The following is a 15,369-nucleotide window of genomic DNA, read 5'->3' as shown; positions in this document are numbered from 1 at the left end:
TGAACTTTTAAGGAGAAATGTGAAAAGGTAAAATGAAGTATCATATACCCCATTTTCCTCCCATTGAGTATTTTACCTAGGATTATTTAACTTAGGAAAACCCGACTACTGATTTTTAACTAAGTGTTTGTTTAATTTGCCCAAAAGTAACACTTACTTTAGATGGTTAAACAACTTTGATTAATATTTATTAAACACTTTAATAAACCTCAATCAACCATTGTATGCTTGTAATAAATCTATCTAATTCACCTTTTCATGTAAGTTCAGGTAGGGGTGTTATGTTTCCGTCAACTTAAATACCCTAACTTAGACAGAACTAGCCTTAGACAAAAAGTCTCTTATAGATACATTTGCTACAAATTTAATCTTTTAATTAAGACCAATTTAATCCTATTAAATTGATTAAATTATTAAACCTAATTTCTAATCTCATTAGAAATGTGATCTTAGGTCTTTATGAATCATATTTTAAAACTTTTTTTAAAAAAATGATTTTAATCTAAAGTTTGCATGCAACTCTAAATTATTGGTTTTAATTGTTTCATTTAATTATAACTCTTATAAAATAAATGAAATAAATTAAAATCAATAGATTTTATTCAATGACACAGTTAATAAAACTATAACATTTATCAAATTACCTATAATAGTGTCATGCATCATATACTTCCATTTCATTACTAAACTTATATAACACTTATATAATAAAGCAATGAAATAATTAATAACATACAACCATACATACTATATATTATAACTCTTATAATATAAATGATGCATGGATATGTTACTAATGCATACATGCAAATATTGTAACATTTTTATTATATGATGCATTAACATGCTATAAATCTAAAATCATGCAATTATATATTATAACACTTATAATATAAATGATGCATGAATAAAATGCATAACCTACGGTAAGATTTTACTATATGACATATATTATGACATATAATAATAAATATAAATAATCATACATCAAATGCATAATTTAAAAAATACAATTATTGGACTAAGATTAGACAACCTAAACAAATTAAATTAATATAACACTTATATTAATTTAATTAATTAAAAAAATCTAACTATTACAAAATAATAGTCAACCGATTCAAAACGGAGCTGCTCGAACCGAACCGGCCACCAACGATCTCTCAGTAGCGATCTTTTAGCAACGATCTCTTTGCAAACGCTTAACGATCGCCCAATAAACGCTAAGCGATCTCTTAGCAACGATTTCTTCCTCATCGAAGTGTTGCTTTTTTTTTTCTTTGAAACTCACTAGAAGCAGCATGAGCGACTCAAAACTTTAAATTACAGATTCAATTGCAAACAATTATGCCCAAAACAAGGGCTCTTTCAAACCAATTTGTAAATTGAAAGCGATAAATCTAAACAGTCCAATCTCGAAAACATTCAATAATCGTAAACCATTCACATTCACAAACATTCATCACATAAACATATACAGGCTGCTACCCACCAATTTTGTAAAATTAATTCTGGATAATAAGAAAAATTGGGATCAAAATCTAGCTCTGATACCAATTGTAGGAATTGGTGAAGGTCTTTGAACGAAAATGGGGATCGGTCCTAAATCCCAATTTTTACGGAACATTCAATTTTACAAAATCAAACAAAATATTATGCATTAAAACAAAAAATCAGCATGCTAATATCAATTGAGAAAAAAGATAAGGAGAAGAATACTAACCCTTGAAGAACCCTTCTTCACAAATTTTTCTTCCTCGGATCTGTCACGAACAAACTCGATCCAAATGGTACCACCATGAAAAGAGCCTTATGTATTCTGTAATGGGATGAGAATCACTAAGGAGTTGTGGACTCTTAGAACTTTGGAAGAGAGGGAAATTGAGAGGAGAAAAAGCGAAGGTCTATTATTTTTTTGGAGATTTCTTACAGAAAGATCGTACTGTATTCTCTCTAGCCATCCAATTTTGCGAAGAAGGCTCAATTTTCACAATCACCCTCCCTCACATGTAAAGAGTTGAGAGAAATTATTTCCCTCCCACTAAATCAAAAGTTAAAATAAAAATAAAAATTAAATTAATTTTATGAATCAGAATTGTTCATTAAAGGGTCCGTGGGAACTTAAGGAACAAGATGTATTCACAGGGGTAAAACGGTTATATTGACCTAGCTGTGATTACGAACAACTTGTGAATGATCGACTTACTGATTATGGTTATATAAAGTGGACATAATATATCTACAGTGGGAGTTCAACTATGGGCTATAGTGGAGTGTCTCATTAGTTATCGAATGAGGGTTAGATCGATCTAATGAGTTTAGCCGATTAATCTCGAATCGTTGGAGCCCATGATCTGTAGGTCTACGAGATTCCCCTACTAGCTTGTAAATGTTAAGCTTTAGAGTAGCTTAAGAAATTAATTTGAAACGTTCAAATTAAAATTAAATGAAATAGGAGAATATAAATTTAAATATGATTTTAAATATATGAAGATGAATTTGTGCAAAAAAAATTAATTTAATATTTGATATTAAATTAATTAGTATTATTTAAAAATTAGTTTATGAAATTAATTTTATAAAATTAATTTTTCAGTTTTAAAATCAAAATGGTTTTTAAATAAAATTTTTTGAGTTTGAGATAAATTGAAAAATTGGAAAAACATGCACAAAATGGAATTTCATGGTTTTCCATTATCATCTTCTTCATGCTCACACAAAATCCACCTCTTCTTCATTAACTCAAAGCATGAGTTGCAAGCCATGCACATTTCTTCTTTGCATATTCACCTGCAATAAATAAAGAAGAATGGAATGATTTTGAAGTACGCATTCTACAGAAATTTGAGAGAAAATTTCGGCTGAAGAAGAATTCTTCAAAAGTGAGTGTTGTTGTGAGCTTCTCCTTGCGTTTACATTACTTCAAGTTGTTCTTGAGTCCTACAACTCGATCTAAAGCTCCAAGAGGATAGTGGGAAAGATCTTGAGGTGGTTCAGGTGATCTTTAGAGAAGACTGTTGCTCATTGATCGAGATCTTGAAGAGTTCTACAAAGGTATGATCTAAAACCCTCTTATTTAGATGAGCATGCTTTAGTTTCTGCCAAAAATAATGAATTTGAATGCTTATTGATCCTTGTTACTTCCGCTGCATGTTATTACTATAACACCCTGAATTTTCACTTTTTTATATAATTTTAATAATTTTGTTATTGTAGGGCATTTTTGGAATTTTAGATTTAAAGTATAAGTGCGGGAATTTAAGAGTTGATGTGAAAATTATTCAATTTTGAAATTCAATTTGAAAATTTATGGCAAGAATTGATTTTCTTTTGAAAAAGAACGGAAATAAATAGTATAAAGTGGATTAAGGAAATGATTTAAATGTAATTATATTATTTCCTTTTTAGTTATTATTATTATTTTTAAATAAAAAGAAACCCATCCCTTTTAGTTATTATTATTATTATTATTTTAAAATAAAAAGAAACTCATCCCTTCTCCCCACGCAAGAAACCTTTCTTCCCCAAACTTTTTCCTCCTGTCGTCGCCGCCTTCCCCACTGCCCAGACCGACCTCGCCGCTGCCCACGTCTGCCAGACCTGAAGCCGCCAGTTTTCGTCTCGTCGTCGATCAGCTGCGGCAACCGTAGCTCTAGACGACGTCACGTCGTCACGTCTGAAGGTCTCGGTCGATGGTCGGTTGTGTCGAATGCCATAGATCTGCCGAGCTACGCGCTGATCTTCCTTCACCGTTCGCCGTATCGTTTCCGAGCCAGTCGCCTGTTAGTTTCGTCCACGCCACTCTTCTCCAACAAGCCGACGCCGCCGGATCTCTTCAGCCCAGACCACTCACTGCCCTCGGACGTCTTCGGCTCCTTCTCGTTGGATTTTGTTTTGATTTCGCCGAAATCCTTGATTTTGGGTTGGTTTTGGGTATTTTATGAAGATTTTGGAGTCAAACCTTGGAAGGACTGTTGATCAAGTTTGCTTTGGTTCTAGTTCACACTCTTGACTTTATCATTGTAATTTTACTACTGGAATTGTTTTTCTGTTGGCAATAAATTTATGATTTATTTTTGAGGATTTTAAGACCAGTTGCAAGGATACTTTTGACTATTCTGAGATTTAATGTATTGTTTAGAAAAGATATAGGAGCATGTGATAATATGTCTGAAGAATTTTAATGTATGAGTATGATTTAGAATTTTATGAGTTATATTAAAAGGATGATTGAGCATGACCCTTAAATGTAAGTTAAGTGGCACTCCTATTGGAATGTCTTAAAGTTAGGTGAGGATTCGACATTTGCTGATTCATATAGTTATGCGATTTATGATGAGAATGTGTAGACCGTACTGTATATTATGAAATCTCAAATACCTGATTATTTACATAGTTTAGTGCATGAAAGTGATGTACTAGAGCAAATCCATTAACACTAGTTTAATTACGTATGTTGAGGTTAATTAACATGACCTTGATGAGGAGATTTTAAAGGATTCATGATTAGGTGAATGTTATATGTAACAGGAAGTTAGATGCCATTTTTTTTCCTTTCCAGACTATGTGACTGCATGAAAGTAATTAACATGACCTTCAGTGGATTATGTGTATACGAAAGAGATTATACATAATTAGATGTACGAAAGAGGTACATACCTAGTAGGTTAGGTATATACGAAAGAGGTACACCTTTAGTGGGTTATGCGTATACGTAATCTGTGTACGAAAGAGGTATACATTAAGTGGGTTATGTGTATACGAAAAAGGTGTATGCATAACCATGCGTATGTAAGAGATTGTATTTCCTTCGGGATTCATTAGAGGTTGTGGGTCCTACGGGACTTACTAGAGGTAGTGGACATATTCAATTACCTTAGGATAGAAATAAGTTTTTCATGTATTTATGTGTTCCATGAGGACTAGAATAGTTTATATGTTCCACTAGGGCTAGGCATTTAGAGGACATAGACGCCTAGCCTGACCCCAGTAGTGGGGTTACTTACTGAGTATTTCATACTCATTCTTTCTTATGTTGATGTTTCAGGTAAGGGTAGAGATGCACCGGCGATAGCGTAGCGGAAATTCGTGATCATGTCACTGGGACTAGTTTTTACGCTTCTACATCATGAGATTTAGAGTTCTTTTCATGTTTCTCTTAATGTTTAGTTTTGATGTTTGAAACTTATTATTAAGAATCGTTTTTCATATGTATTTATTAACCTTTATGATTTATGGGTACCGTATTATTGTTGCATTTAATAAATGTTTTTTGAACTTCTCTGGTTTTAATTAACATTTATTTCAAATAACTGAGCGTCGTTTTAAATTCTTTGCATGCATTTATTTTAGTAACGACCTTGCCTAAGTCCTAGTTTGGTCAGGTCGTTACAATTACACTCTTACATTATGTTTGTTTTTTGTCAAGTAACAACTTAATTGAGTTACATTTGACAAATGTTTTAATTTTTGTATTTATTTAGTTTTTTGTATTTTTGAGAGTTACTAAGTTGCCTACTTATAAATAGCAACTTGGTCCTTCATTTGTAGCATCACATTCCAAATTGAAGAGTTATTTCATTTCTTAATTTCTTTCCTTTGTTTTTGAGTTGAGTTGAGAGTAAGTACTTAAGAGTTCTGCCAGATCTGAGTAGTTTAAGGTTGTAGTTTTATCGTAGTTAGTTGTTATATCCTGCTGAGATGATCGTTGTAATCTGCTTGTAGCTCGTGCAGAATGAATAATTGTCTTGAGGACAACACTTATCAGAAGTGTTTTGAGATTCTTTCAAGTCTTTGATTATTTCCATATCTAGGCCTTGTTAAATCATTTGGCTTAATTTTGAGTTTGAATATTATACATCGAGTGGCTGTTTTTAGTTGAGTTGTAATTAGTTTTCTAGTGTATTTAGTTCTTATATTCCATTTTCCCCCCAACACTAGACACATCTAGACAAACAAGAGTTCTAGATTCAATATTTTCATGTCTAACACACTCTAAAAAAATTTCAATCGCTTAGGTGAAGATCTAACATAGCTAACAACATTTCACACACTATATATCAAATCATTCAATTCTTTCAATCCATCATTGACAATTAAGTCATAACATGAGCACAACATCTCATATGCAACAATTCACCATCTAGAATAATAGACTTCTAAATATTTAGTTTTCTCTTCATATATGCAATTTTTTAAAATCATTTGAAGTTGCATTACCAACGGTAATTAAAAAGACTTTATCAATACCTCAATCAAATAAACAACCTTCAATTATTTTAAGAATTGTCTCTCCCTTGTGATTAGGTACTTGAAAAAAATTCAATATTATTTACTCTAAATTCCACTCAAAATCAACAAAATGTACCATGAGAACCATGTAATTGATGTTTTATAAGGAAGTCCAAGTGTATGTGGTAAGGCTCACTCTTCATCCACCAACCCCATGTAATTTTCACTTTTCAAAATTATCATGTTTTTTGAAAACTCGTTAAATTAGTTTTTCTCGGTCTATCTCGGGTGAGATCAATCACTAAAAAATCAACTTTTTGTAACTTATCGATTGTTTTGAGTCTTATTGATACATCTCAGTAGATTATACATTAAAATTAGTGATTGACTAATTATTCAAATGGTTTAAGTGATTGACTTGTAATTTTTAAAATTAGTGAAAGATCCAATTTTACAAAAAAAATTAAGTATGATATGAGAAATATATAGAACCTCAATGTTAGTTTGTCGAAGTGACAAACATTCGAGGTGATAAAACTGTTGAAATGGAGAAGTGTGTGAGTTATACTAAAATTTGTAAAATTGTGAATGATATTTTTGTTTTAGCCCCCCAAAGCTTTGGGTGGGTTTCTTATTCTTTTTGTAATCGTTCCAATAATTGTGGATGATGTTGAACACAACGAGGTTTTTGGGTTTTTGGTAGTAGTCCTTGTGTGATTGTCCTAGAATAGGGCGAGCTTTTATATGTATAGGACAAAAGAGGAGCATGGACGAGATGTACTTAAATATTGCTCTTTTTCTTTCAATGATAAAAGGAAGATGAGTTAGTTTGTGGGAGTGACAAACATTCTCTTATGCTAAATACAAATTGGCCCACTTTTTTTTAAAAAAATTATTATTAACAATTCATGTCATTTCATTATTATTTATCTCTTCCATATTATACATCGAATATCACATCCACGACTTGCCACCCCCATCCAGTTATAAGCCATGATCGCTCAACAAAAAATAACATCATTTCGAAGAATCAACACATGACTCTTTCCATATACATCATCAATTAATTAAAAAAAATAAAAAAAGAATAATAAAGGAAAATAAAAAAAGGAAAATATGAGTGAAAAAAGAAAGGGAATAATTGGAGCGAAGAGGAAAAACCCTAAAAAAAACCTCTCTCCCTCTCCACACGATTCTGAAGAGACCAACCATCCATCCATGGCGGTCTTCCACTTCCTCAGTGCGGTTTCAGCTTTTCTCCGAGCGTCTCTCTCTCCTTCTCTCTCTTCTATCTCGCTCCTCTCTCTGCCGTTCTTTTTTCTCCGATTAGACGTACGATTCGTCGAATGTGATCTCCGATGGCGTCATATGCCCTTTCCCATTCCCAGATTTCTTCTTCTGGTTAGGTCCGCCGCAAGTGATCGAGAATTCGCAGCCATACGCGGTTCCGAAGCACGAGAACAGCCCGGATCCCTTTTTCCGCCGCTGCTTCCTCACCGATTTCTTTCTGTAACTTCTTGATACCAATTTCTTTAATTCATTATCGTACACTGGATGTAACTCCGTTCTCCATCTTTCGATCTTCGTTTTTAGCCCTTCAATACTGTCTTTCTCCGTCCAATCCTCCAAAATGGAACTCCCAACGTCGTCCGGCGCCGGATACAACCCCTTCGCTATCGCCGCTGCCACGACTGACGGCGATGGCCCGACGTCAGAGCAGAGTGAGCCATTCGCGTTTACAATTTTCTTCGTTGTTCCGAGCTCCGATCTGCTCCGAACAGACTCGCGGCCGCCCATTACCGAGCTCGCATTACAAACCGATCCGGCAGGTTTGGCACTAAAACCATCAGGATCGTACCGCTCACTATGCGATCGCTTCAAAACGGTCGTGTATCCGTTCCTTTGGAAATTCTGTTTCTGTGCTTTGATGTCTGTTAAGTCCCAGTCGTAATCGACGGCCGATGAACCAAGATCGCTCTCCAGCGGCATGCTCCGCTTCGCGCTATCCAACAACGTCACACCAACTTTCACGATGCCCTTGGGACGGCCGGACGGGCGGCGAACCTATAAACAAATCAATCATTTAAGATTCAACACTGAATTACATCAAATTTCAGAAACGATTTTGCTAGAACCTGAAGCGTGAGGAATCTCATATTGGATTTAGAGGAGGATTGTGGGATGAGGTTGCTAACGACTTCTGTAACAGTACCAACAAGGATATCACGAAGCAAAGCAGAGGAGTAGATCTCAATCGTAACAGTGGAGGTTGGATCTTCAAGCAACTCGTCGTCGACTTTAAAAACGAATTTCTCATTCCATGTTGGATTTGTGAGACCGACTTGATCGACGCGCGTCGTAAGTTTCCGATTTGGATTGATCCAGGCGACGGCGAAGGTGCGCATGGTTTTGGAGACGGAAGCGAGGTCATTGGCGGAGAGTAAACTGAGCTCAAGAACTTGGAAGGGGCGACGCACCATTGTGAAGATGGTGCAGGGGAAACAGAGGAATGAAAAGAAACGATGGCGTAGCGGGCGGAGGCGGCGGTGGGGGTGGTGGTGCTGACGGTGGTTGAGTAGGGAGGAGTAAAATGGTGGTGGTGGTGGTGGTGGTGGTGGTGGGTCCAACCTACTAGAGGGAAAGGGGGGAAGGGAGAGGCTTTTAACGAAGGAGAGGAGAGAGTCTTTGGGGTGTAAGATGAGATTTCAGCCATGAGTGTATATGGTTGTAATAAAACAGAAATGTAACTGATTTTTTTTTTCTTTTTTCTTGTTTTCTTTTAAATTTTAATAAGGAAAAAAAAACCCTATTTTCTTGGCATTTGGTTTTTCACTATCCCAATTTTGTCCCTCTAAAACATCACATTTTTCATGCATTTAGAAAAAAGAAAAAAAAAACACTTTAGAAAAACCCAAAAATTGAAGTGCACCGATCGGTCTAAATTGGGATCAAAAGAAATGGTTTCATTCTATTCATAATATTAAATTTTCGTTGATACGTCGATATTTCTAACGATAGATGATCATATTTTCATCATATCATAGAAATATCCACGAAATATAAAAAATAAGTAAAAAAATATTACTAATATAAATATAATATAGATAATAGAATTCTTAACAGATTCAAAACTCATTAAGTTTTTATTAAGTAAATTAAATTTTATTTTTTGAGTTTTTTGTTTATATAAAAATTTTCAGAGATATCCATCAAAATTGACATTTTATTGATATTTCATAAAAAAATCGGTAAAATTAGAACTTTGATTTTTTCACCGACGTAGACATTTTAAACCTTGGTTATATAAATATAATTTATTAAAAAAAATTATATTTATTTCACACAAGAAAAAAGTTAAATATATATCTTTGAAAATGGAAATAGAACCTTAACCTTAACCATTTTTTAAAAGAACAATGATTAGGTGCAGTCTCATACTCCCACTTTTATACACAAAAGGAATTTTTTTAATATATATATATATATATATATATATATATATATATATATATATATATAAACTGCTATATGTTATTTTTTTATTAGACAGTTCTATTGAATGCACAGAGATAGGTGCAACCTAAGAAGCATCCAAATACTTTTTTATTCTTAAAAATAATTAAATAGAACATAGAGGTACATTAAACTAAATATTCAAACTAGCACACACTTACGGTTGAGTGAAATGTAACCATTTAAAATTTAGAATCAAAATACGAAACTCGAATTAAAGCAATCAATTTTGTTAAAATAGGTTTAACCAAATCAAACCAGACCAAACCGTGAATTTCATACAAATAGGAGGGTAATTTGGGAAGCGCAGTTTCATACTTACAATCTTCACCTGTCATTTCCATCTTATTTTAACAGCATTTTTGTTTTTGTTTAACACTTCAATGTTCACTCCTCATTTGGTCCACCTAGAGTTGTTGGAAATGCAGTTCCTTTTCTCTGTAATTCTTCATATTTAGTCTTAGTTTTGGCCAACTCCTTCATTGGTTGTTTAAACCATCTTTTTGCTAATTATAACTTATGTGAGTTTTATCTTTAATATTTCTCAATAAATTTAAATTGTTGAACACTACAGGATGCATATGGACAAAAAATCAAATTGAAACTTAAAAAAACAAAACAAAACAAAACAAAATAAAATTGACAAAAAGAATGAAGGGATATTAAAACATTTTCATAATAGATATGAAGACATTAAAATTGATATTTCAAGTTAATGTCGGTTGAATTATGTTCATGTTGACAACTAATATATAATTTTTTCTTGAAGTTGAAAGTTAAATCCTCGTATTAACGTATTTCTCATTGTTTTTTTTTTTTCATTTAATAAATGTTACTATGTTATGTAATAATTATTGGGTCCTATCCTATTATAATCTATGTAGGTTTTTTATTTAATTTTTAAAATCTTGTCAATTGTTAGTAATACCATCATTTTCATACGTCATTTATTTATTACAAATAATTATGAATCAAGTTATTATGCGCTAAAAATACTACTATGTTCCTCTTTTTAAAAAAATGCTCCTATGATTATTTTACTTTAGAATTTAGTGTATGTCTTTATATTTTATATTCAAAATCTTCATATTGATACCTATACTTTTAAATATCATTTTAGCTTCTTTATTCATTTTTATTTTAGTCTTTTATTGAAAATTTAGCATTACAATTTATTCCCTTCTAATTTCTTAAAATATAGCCACAAAATTTTATTAATGTATTTTCATGTGTTAGAAACTTTGTAAATGGTGATAAAAAAGGATCATTTTTGAAAGTATCATGACTTAAATAAATATTTTAATTAAGTATTGGGATTATAATAAACAAAATCCAAAAGTATCATTTAAAACTTTTTTTTAATGCTTGAACGATATGCTTTTTCCATCAGATCAACCATTAGTATTCTTAAAATTAAATTACAAGTTTAGTCTTATCGTAAAGAGATAGTTAGAAATTAATCCTGATAATTTAAAAGTTAGAATTTGGTTCTTAATTTGATAAAACTTTATAATTCATAAATAGTTCTTATGGTTTGATAAATTACTTCTCATAAATAGTTTTTATCATAGACATTATTTAGGATGATTTTATCAAACCATAAGAGCGCTAAATATTAATTATAATCCACATTGGACTAAATTCTAACTTTCTTTCACCCAAGAGACAAATTTATAATTTAACCTATTTTTAACTTGAGTAATAGAGAATTTAGTTTGACATTGCATAATTATTTTCTCACTTAGGTTTGACATTATATGATAATAAGAATTTAATTGAAATAAAACAATAAAATAGGATGAAATTGAAACTTTTAAAAAAATCTAAATCACATTAAAAATTGACTCAAACATTAGAAGGTTTATAAAAATAAATGTAATCTAAACAAACAAACAAAAAATGAAATAGAAATATTGAATCTATATAAGACTTTGACATCTTTTTTTATTTTATAAAAGTTGACCATGTAAAAAGTATAAACTTAGTTCATATTAGATGACCAACTATTGCACTTCAAATCTTAACAATGTGTTTTGGGCTTTATTTTCTCTCTAGATTTGGAAAACAAAGTATAAAGTTAGCTCTAGATTAGATAAGGGTAGACAGGAAACTTAATTCCATTGCTCAACTCTATGAGGAAAAAGTAAAGTTTGATCAAATATTTCTCCCATAAAATTAATTAAAGCGTGGGTAAATTAATTCGATAGCTCACTAGCAACAAATAAAAGATAAAATGTTTTACTTCTATCATATTCAAACTAATGGAATACACACGTAACACCCCAATTTTACTAATAGCTCAATCATTTCCACCATGCAATCTACGATCCTTTGATTTTCAAAGTGTCTATATTAATTTAAAACTATTTTTAAAATACAGCAATTTTAGTCTTTGCTATATTGTTTTTCCATCTTATATTTACTAGTTCAATGATTGTCTCTAACCTAATTAATATAGCTTGAAATCGTAATCATATTAACATATTAGTACACATATTCAAGGTACATCATTAAATTTGTTAAAATAAGGACTAAAATGAGCATAAATTTATTTATTTGCGGACATAAAAATTTATTGATCTACTAGACATAAATTTGAAAATTTAGAGTTCTAATAGATAAAAATAATCAAAATTTATATATAAAAAATCAATTAATTTTAAAATTTTCAATTGTACAAGATCTATAGACAAGAAATTGAAAAGTTAAATACTAAATAGACAGCAAATTGATTCAACGTTAACAAATTAAACTTTTAATTTAACGATTAAAATATTACGATCAAATATAAAGATTTGCAATACCAAAATGAACAAACTTTTGTGAACACTATCTATTATCATTGTTATGTGTGTGAACCATCATTTCCAATATTTTAATTCAGGATATACTAAAGCATATAAATTTAGGAATACAAATATAAACAAATAATCGTATCATTCACTTTCTTCTTCCCTAATAAACCAAACAAAGCTAACCAAAAAATCCACCTGAAAATTAAACCAATGGAACCCATCAACAAATCTCCACATTCATCCACATCAAACAACAAATTCTCCTCAATCTTCTACCTTCCACTCATCCTGATCATTCCACATAGCCACTCTGAATCAGACCATACCGCCTTAGTCTACCACCACTGCACCAACAACCAACCACCCACATCTACATCAATGTCTGAAGCCCTCTCATTCCTCTTCGAATCCTTCATCAAGCAGTCCACAAACTCCACCTTCCACAGACAAACCACCACCCAGAACGGCGTCCCAATCTCGGCCGAGTACCAGTGCAGAGGGGACATGAGTTTGGTGGGCTGCAAAAGCTGCGTAACTCAGCTAGGTATTTTGTCGAACAGGTTGTGTGCAGGAGCGGAAACGGGGCGTGTGCAGCTTAGAGGCTGCTATGTGCGGTACGAGGCAGATGGGGAGGAAGTGAAAGACGAGTACGGGGAGTTGGTGCATAAGGAATGTGGAGAAAGGGCGGAGGGTGGCGGCGGCGGCGGCGGCGGATATGAGGTGGCGCTGTGGGAAGTGGAAGAGGGGATTTTGAGGAGTGAGAGTGGGTATTTTGAGGCGAGGAATGAGGGAGTGAGAGTGGTGGCGCAGTGTGAAGGAGCGTTGTTGGGATTGGGAATGGGGTGTGGTTGTGCGGAGTGTGTCAGTGGAGCTGTGGAGGTGCTGCGACAGGATTGCCGCGGAAGCCTTGATGGGGTTGTTTATTTGGATGGATGCTATGTTACCTATACAACCTACCCTCTACTAGGTAATCTCCAAATTACGTTTTTTTTTTAATAAATGATAAATCGCGATAGATTGCGATAGATATCTATCAATTTATTGCGAGAGTATTAGTAGATGTCTATCGCAGTTTATCTTGATTTATCACTATAGACAATGACATTTTATTATACTTAAAAATATTTTCAACAATTTTATCATTTAAAAGAATTATCTATTTTGATATTTATATTTTGAAGTTTGTTCAATTTTAGTTAACACCTTCAATATATCTTAAATTTAATCTCAATTGCTAGTTTTATTGCTGATTTTTTATAAAACATTTTGTATCTATTAGTATTGTTGCTATAAATTAACTTTGATAGACTAAATTTAAGATTTATTGAAAATACGTGGACTGAAGTTAGACAATAAAAAGTAGAGGGACTAAAATTGAACAAATTTCAAAATATATGGACCAAAATGATATCCTTTATGAAAAAAAAAGCATGCACACGATGCTTTGGAGTTTGTTCTGTTTAGATTTATATGTTCTAATTATGTTTAAATTTAGTCCTTGCTTTTTTTGTTAAATCTTAAAATTAATCTTTTCTATGAGTAATCATTCTTTTATAAATTTTGAAAATATATTCATATCGTATATTTTCTTAAATGGAAAATTTGTTGTTATCGTATGATTGTCTTCAATAGAGTGTTTGCTAGTTTCAAACAAACAATATAGACGAATTTTAAGATTTCTTATACGTTAGTGACTAAATTCGATATTTGAAAGTGAAAAGACAAAAAGTGCATCCTTAAAGTATATGGACCCAAATAATGTTTAACTTTTTTTTCATAAAAAATAAATTTTACTTCTAAAACTTGATTAGTGGTATCTGTTTTAGGACACAAACTTTTAATTTCATTTTGTATAAGAGCAAGTCACTGGTGATGATCTAAGCATAGCTTATGTCATCTTGCTTCATAACACAACCAAATCGGAAACAATCCAAGTAAAGTAGGTTTTTTTTTTAGATCTTATTTTAGTGTTTAACAACCTCTAATCTTTTCTGACATACGTCTTAATCAATTAAGTTAAATTTAAATTGGTCCAATCAAAAACAAACACATACTATATGCATAATTTTCTTTAGAACAAATAATTAAGTGAAATATTTCTTGTTTAAACTGGACAGAATCTATATGTATAGATAAAATAAAAATTTATTAAACAATGGAAAACTATATAAAAAAAATTAGGTATTTCATTATTATAAAGAGGAAAAATTATCTGATATCTCTCTCCTTAATTTCTCTTTAAAAGGTGACAGAAATAATGGTTCGAGTGGAAAGTTGGTAGCAATTGTGTTGGGTGGTGCAGCAACTCTTGGATTGGGGTTTATTCTATTGATATTTTTCAAGACTTGTGGAAAAAAAGATGATGATTAATAAATATTATTTCAAAATAATGCCTTTTTATTTGATTTGATTTTTTTTCTTTGGTAACTTTATCAATATAATTATTGATAAATGTTACGAAAAATTTCAATTTATACCTCTAAACTTTTGAGTTGTATCAATTTTAAATCTTAAACTACTAATTCTATCGATTTAAACATTGAAGTTTTGTAAATGTATCAATTAATATCCTTCTTCAGCTTAGTTCAAAAAATATTGTACGAAACATATAATTGTTTCAAATTAAACTTTTAAATAATTGTTATAAATGAATTGATTTTTTATTTAGATTACATTTGAAAATCGTCAATGCATTCAATTGTTACGTGTATGTTGACTTCTTCAAATATCAGATTAATAAAATCGACGATTAGAATTGTTGCAGGGACATTTTCAAAAGAAAAATCTTAATTGAGACTCTAAATTAATTCACTTATGAACATTTAGGGGA

General features: G+C 31.7%; 2 protein-coding genes across 2 annotated transcripts; one reads left to right on the top strand and one right to left on the bottom strand.

Annotated features, from left to right (window-relative positions):
- Positions 1-7,428: 7,428 nt before the first annotated feature.
- On the bottom strand, positions 7,429-8,948 carry LOC120080152 (uncharacterized). Its single transcript, XM_039034718.2, has 2 exons — positions 8,367-8,948; positions 7,429-8,295 (listed from the first exon to the last, which is right to left on the bottom strand). The coding sequence occupies exons 1-2, from the start codon at positions 8,709-8,711 to the stop codon at positions 7,558-7,560; spliced, it is 1,083 nt and encodes a 360-aa protein (XP_038890646.1). The 5' UTR covers positions 8,712-8,948; the 3' UTR covers positions 7,429-7,557.
- A 3,566-nt stretch (positions 8,949-12,514) lies between these two features.
- LOC120079196 (plasmodesmata-located protein 2-like) lies at positions 12,515-15,103 on the top strand. Its single transcript, XM_090314831.1, has 2 exons — positions 12,515-13,506; positions 14,785-15,103. The coding sequence occupies exons 1-2, from the start codon at positions 12,750-12,752 to the stop codon at positions 14,907-14,909; spliced, it is 882 nt and encodes a 293-aa protein (XP_090170957.1). The 5' UTR covers positions 12,515-12,749; the 3' UTR covers positions 14,910-15,103.
- The last annotated feature ends 266 nt before the right edge of the window (positions 15,104-15,369 follow it).

This window comes from Benincasa hispida, chromosome 6 (genome assembly GCF_027475165.1).
Source record: "Benincasa hispida cultivar pf3 chromosome 6, pf3_genome.v1.1, whole genome shotgun sequence".
Classification (NCBI taxonomy): domain Eukaryota; kingdom Viridiplantae; phylum Streptophyta; class Magnoliopsida; order Cucurbitales; family Cucurbitaceae; genus Benincasa; species Benincasa hispida.
The sequence above is the reverse complement of the archived record's forward strand: the minus strand, read 5'-3'. Positions and strand labels throughout refer to the sequence as shown.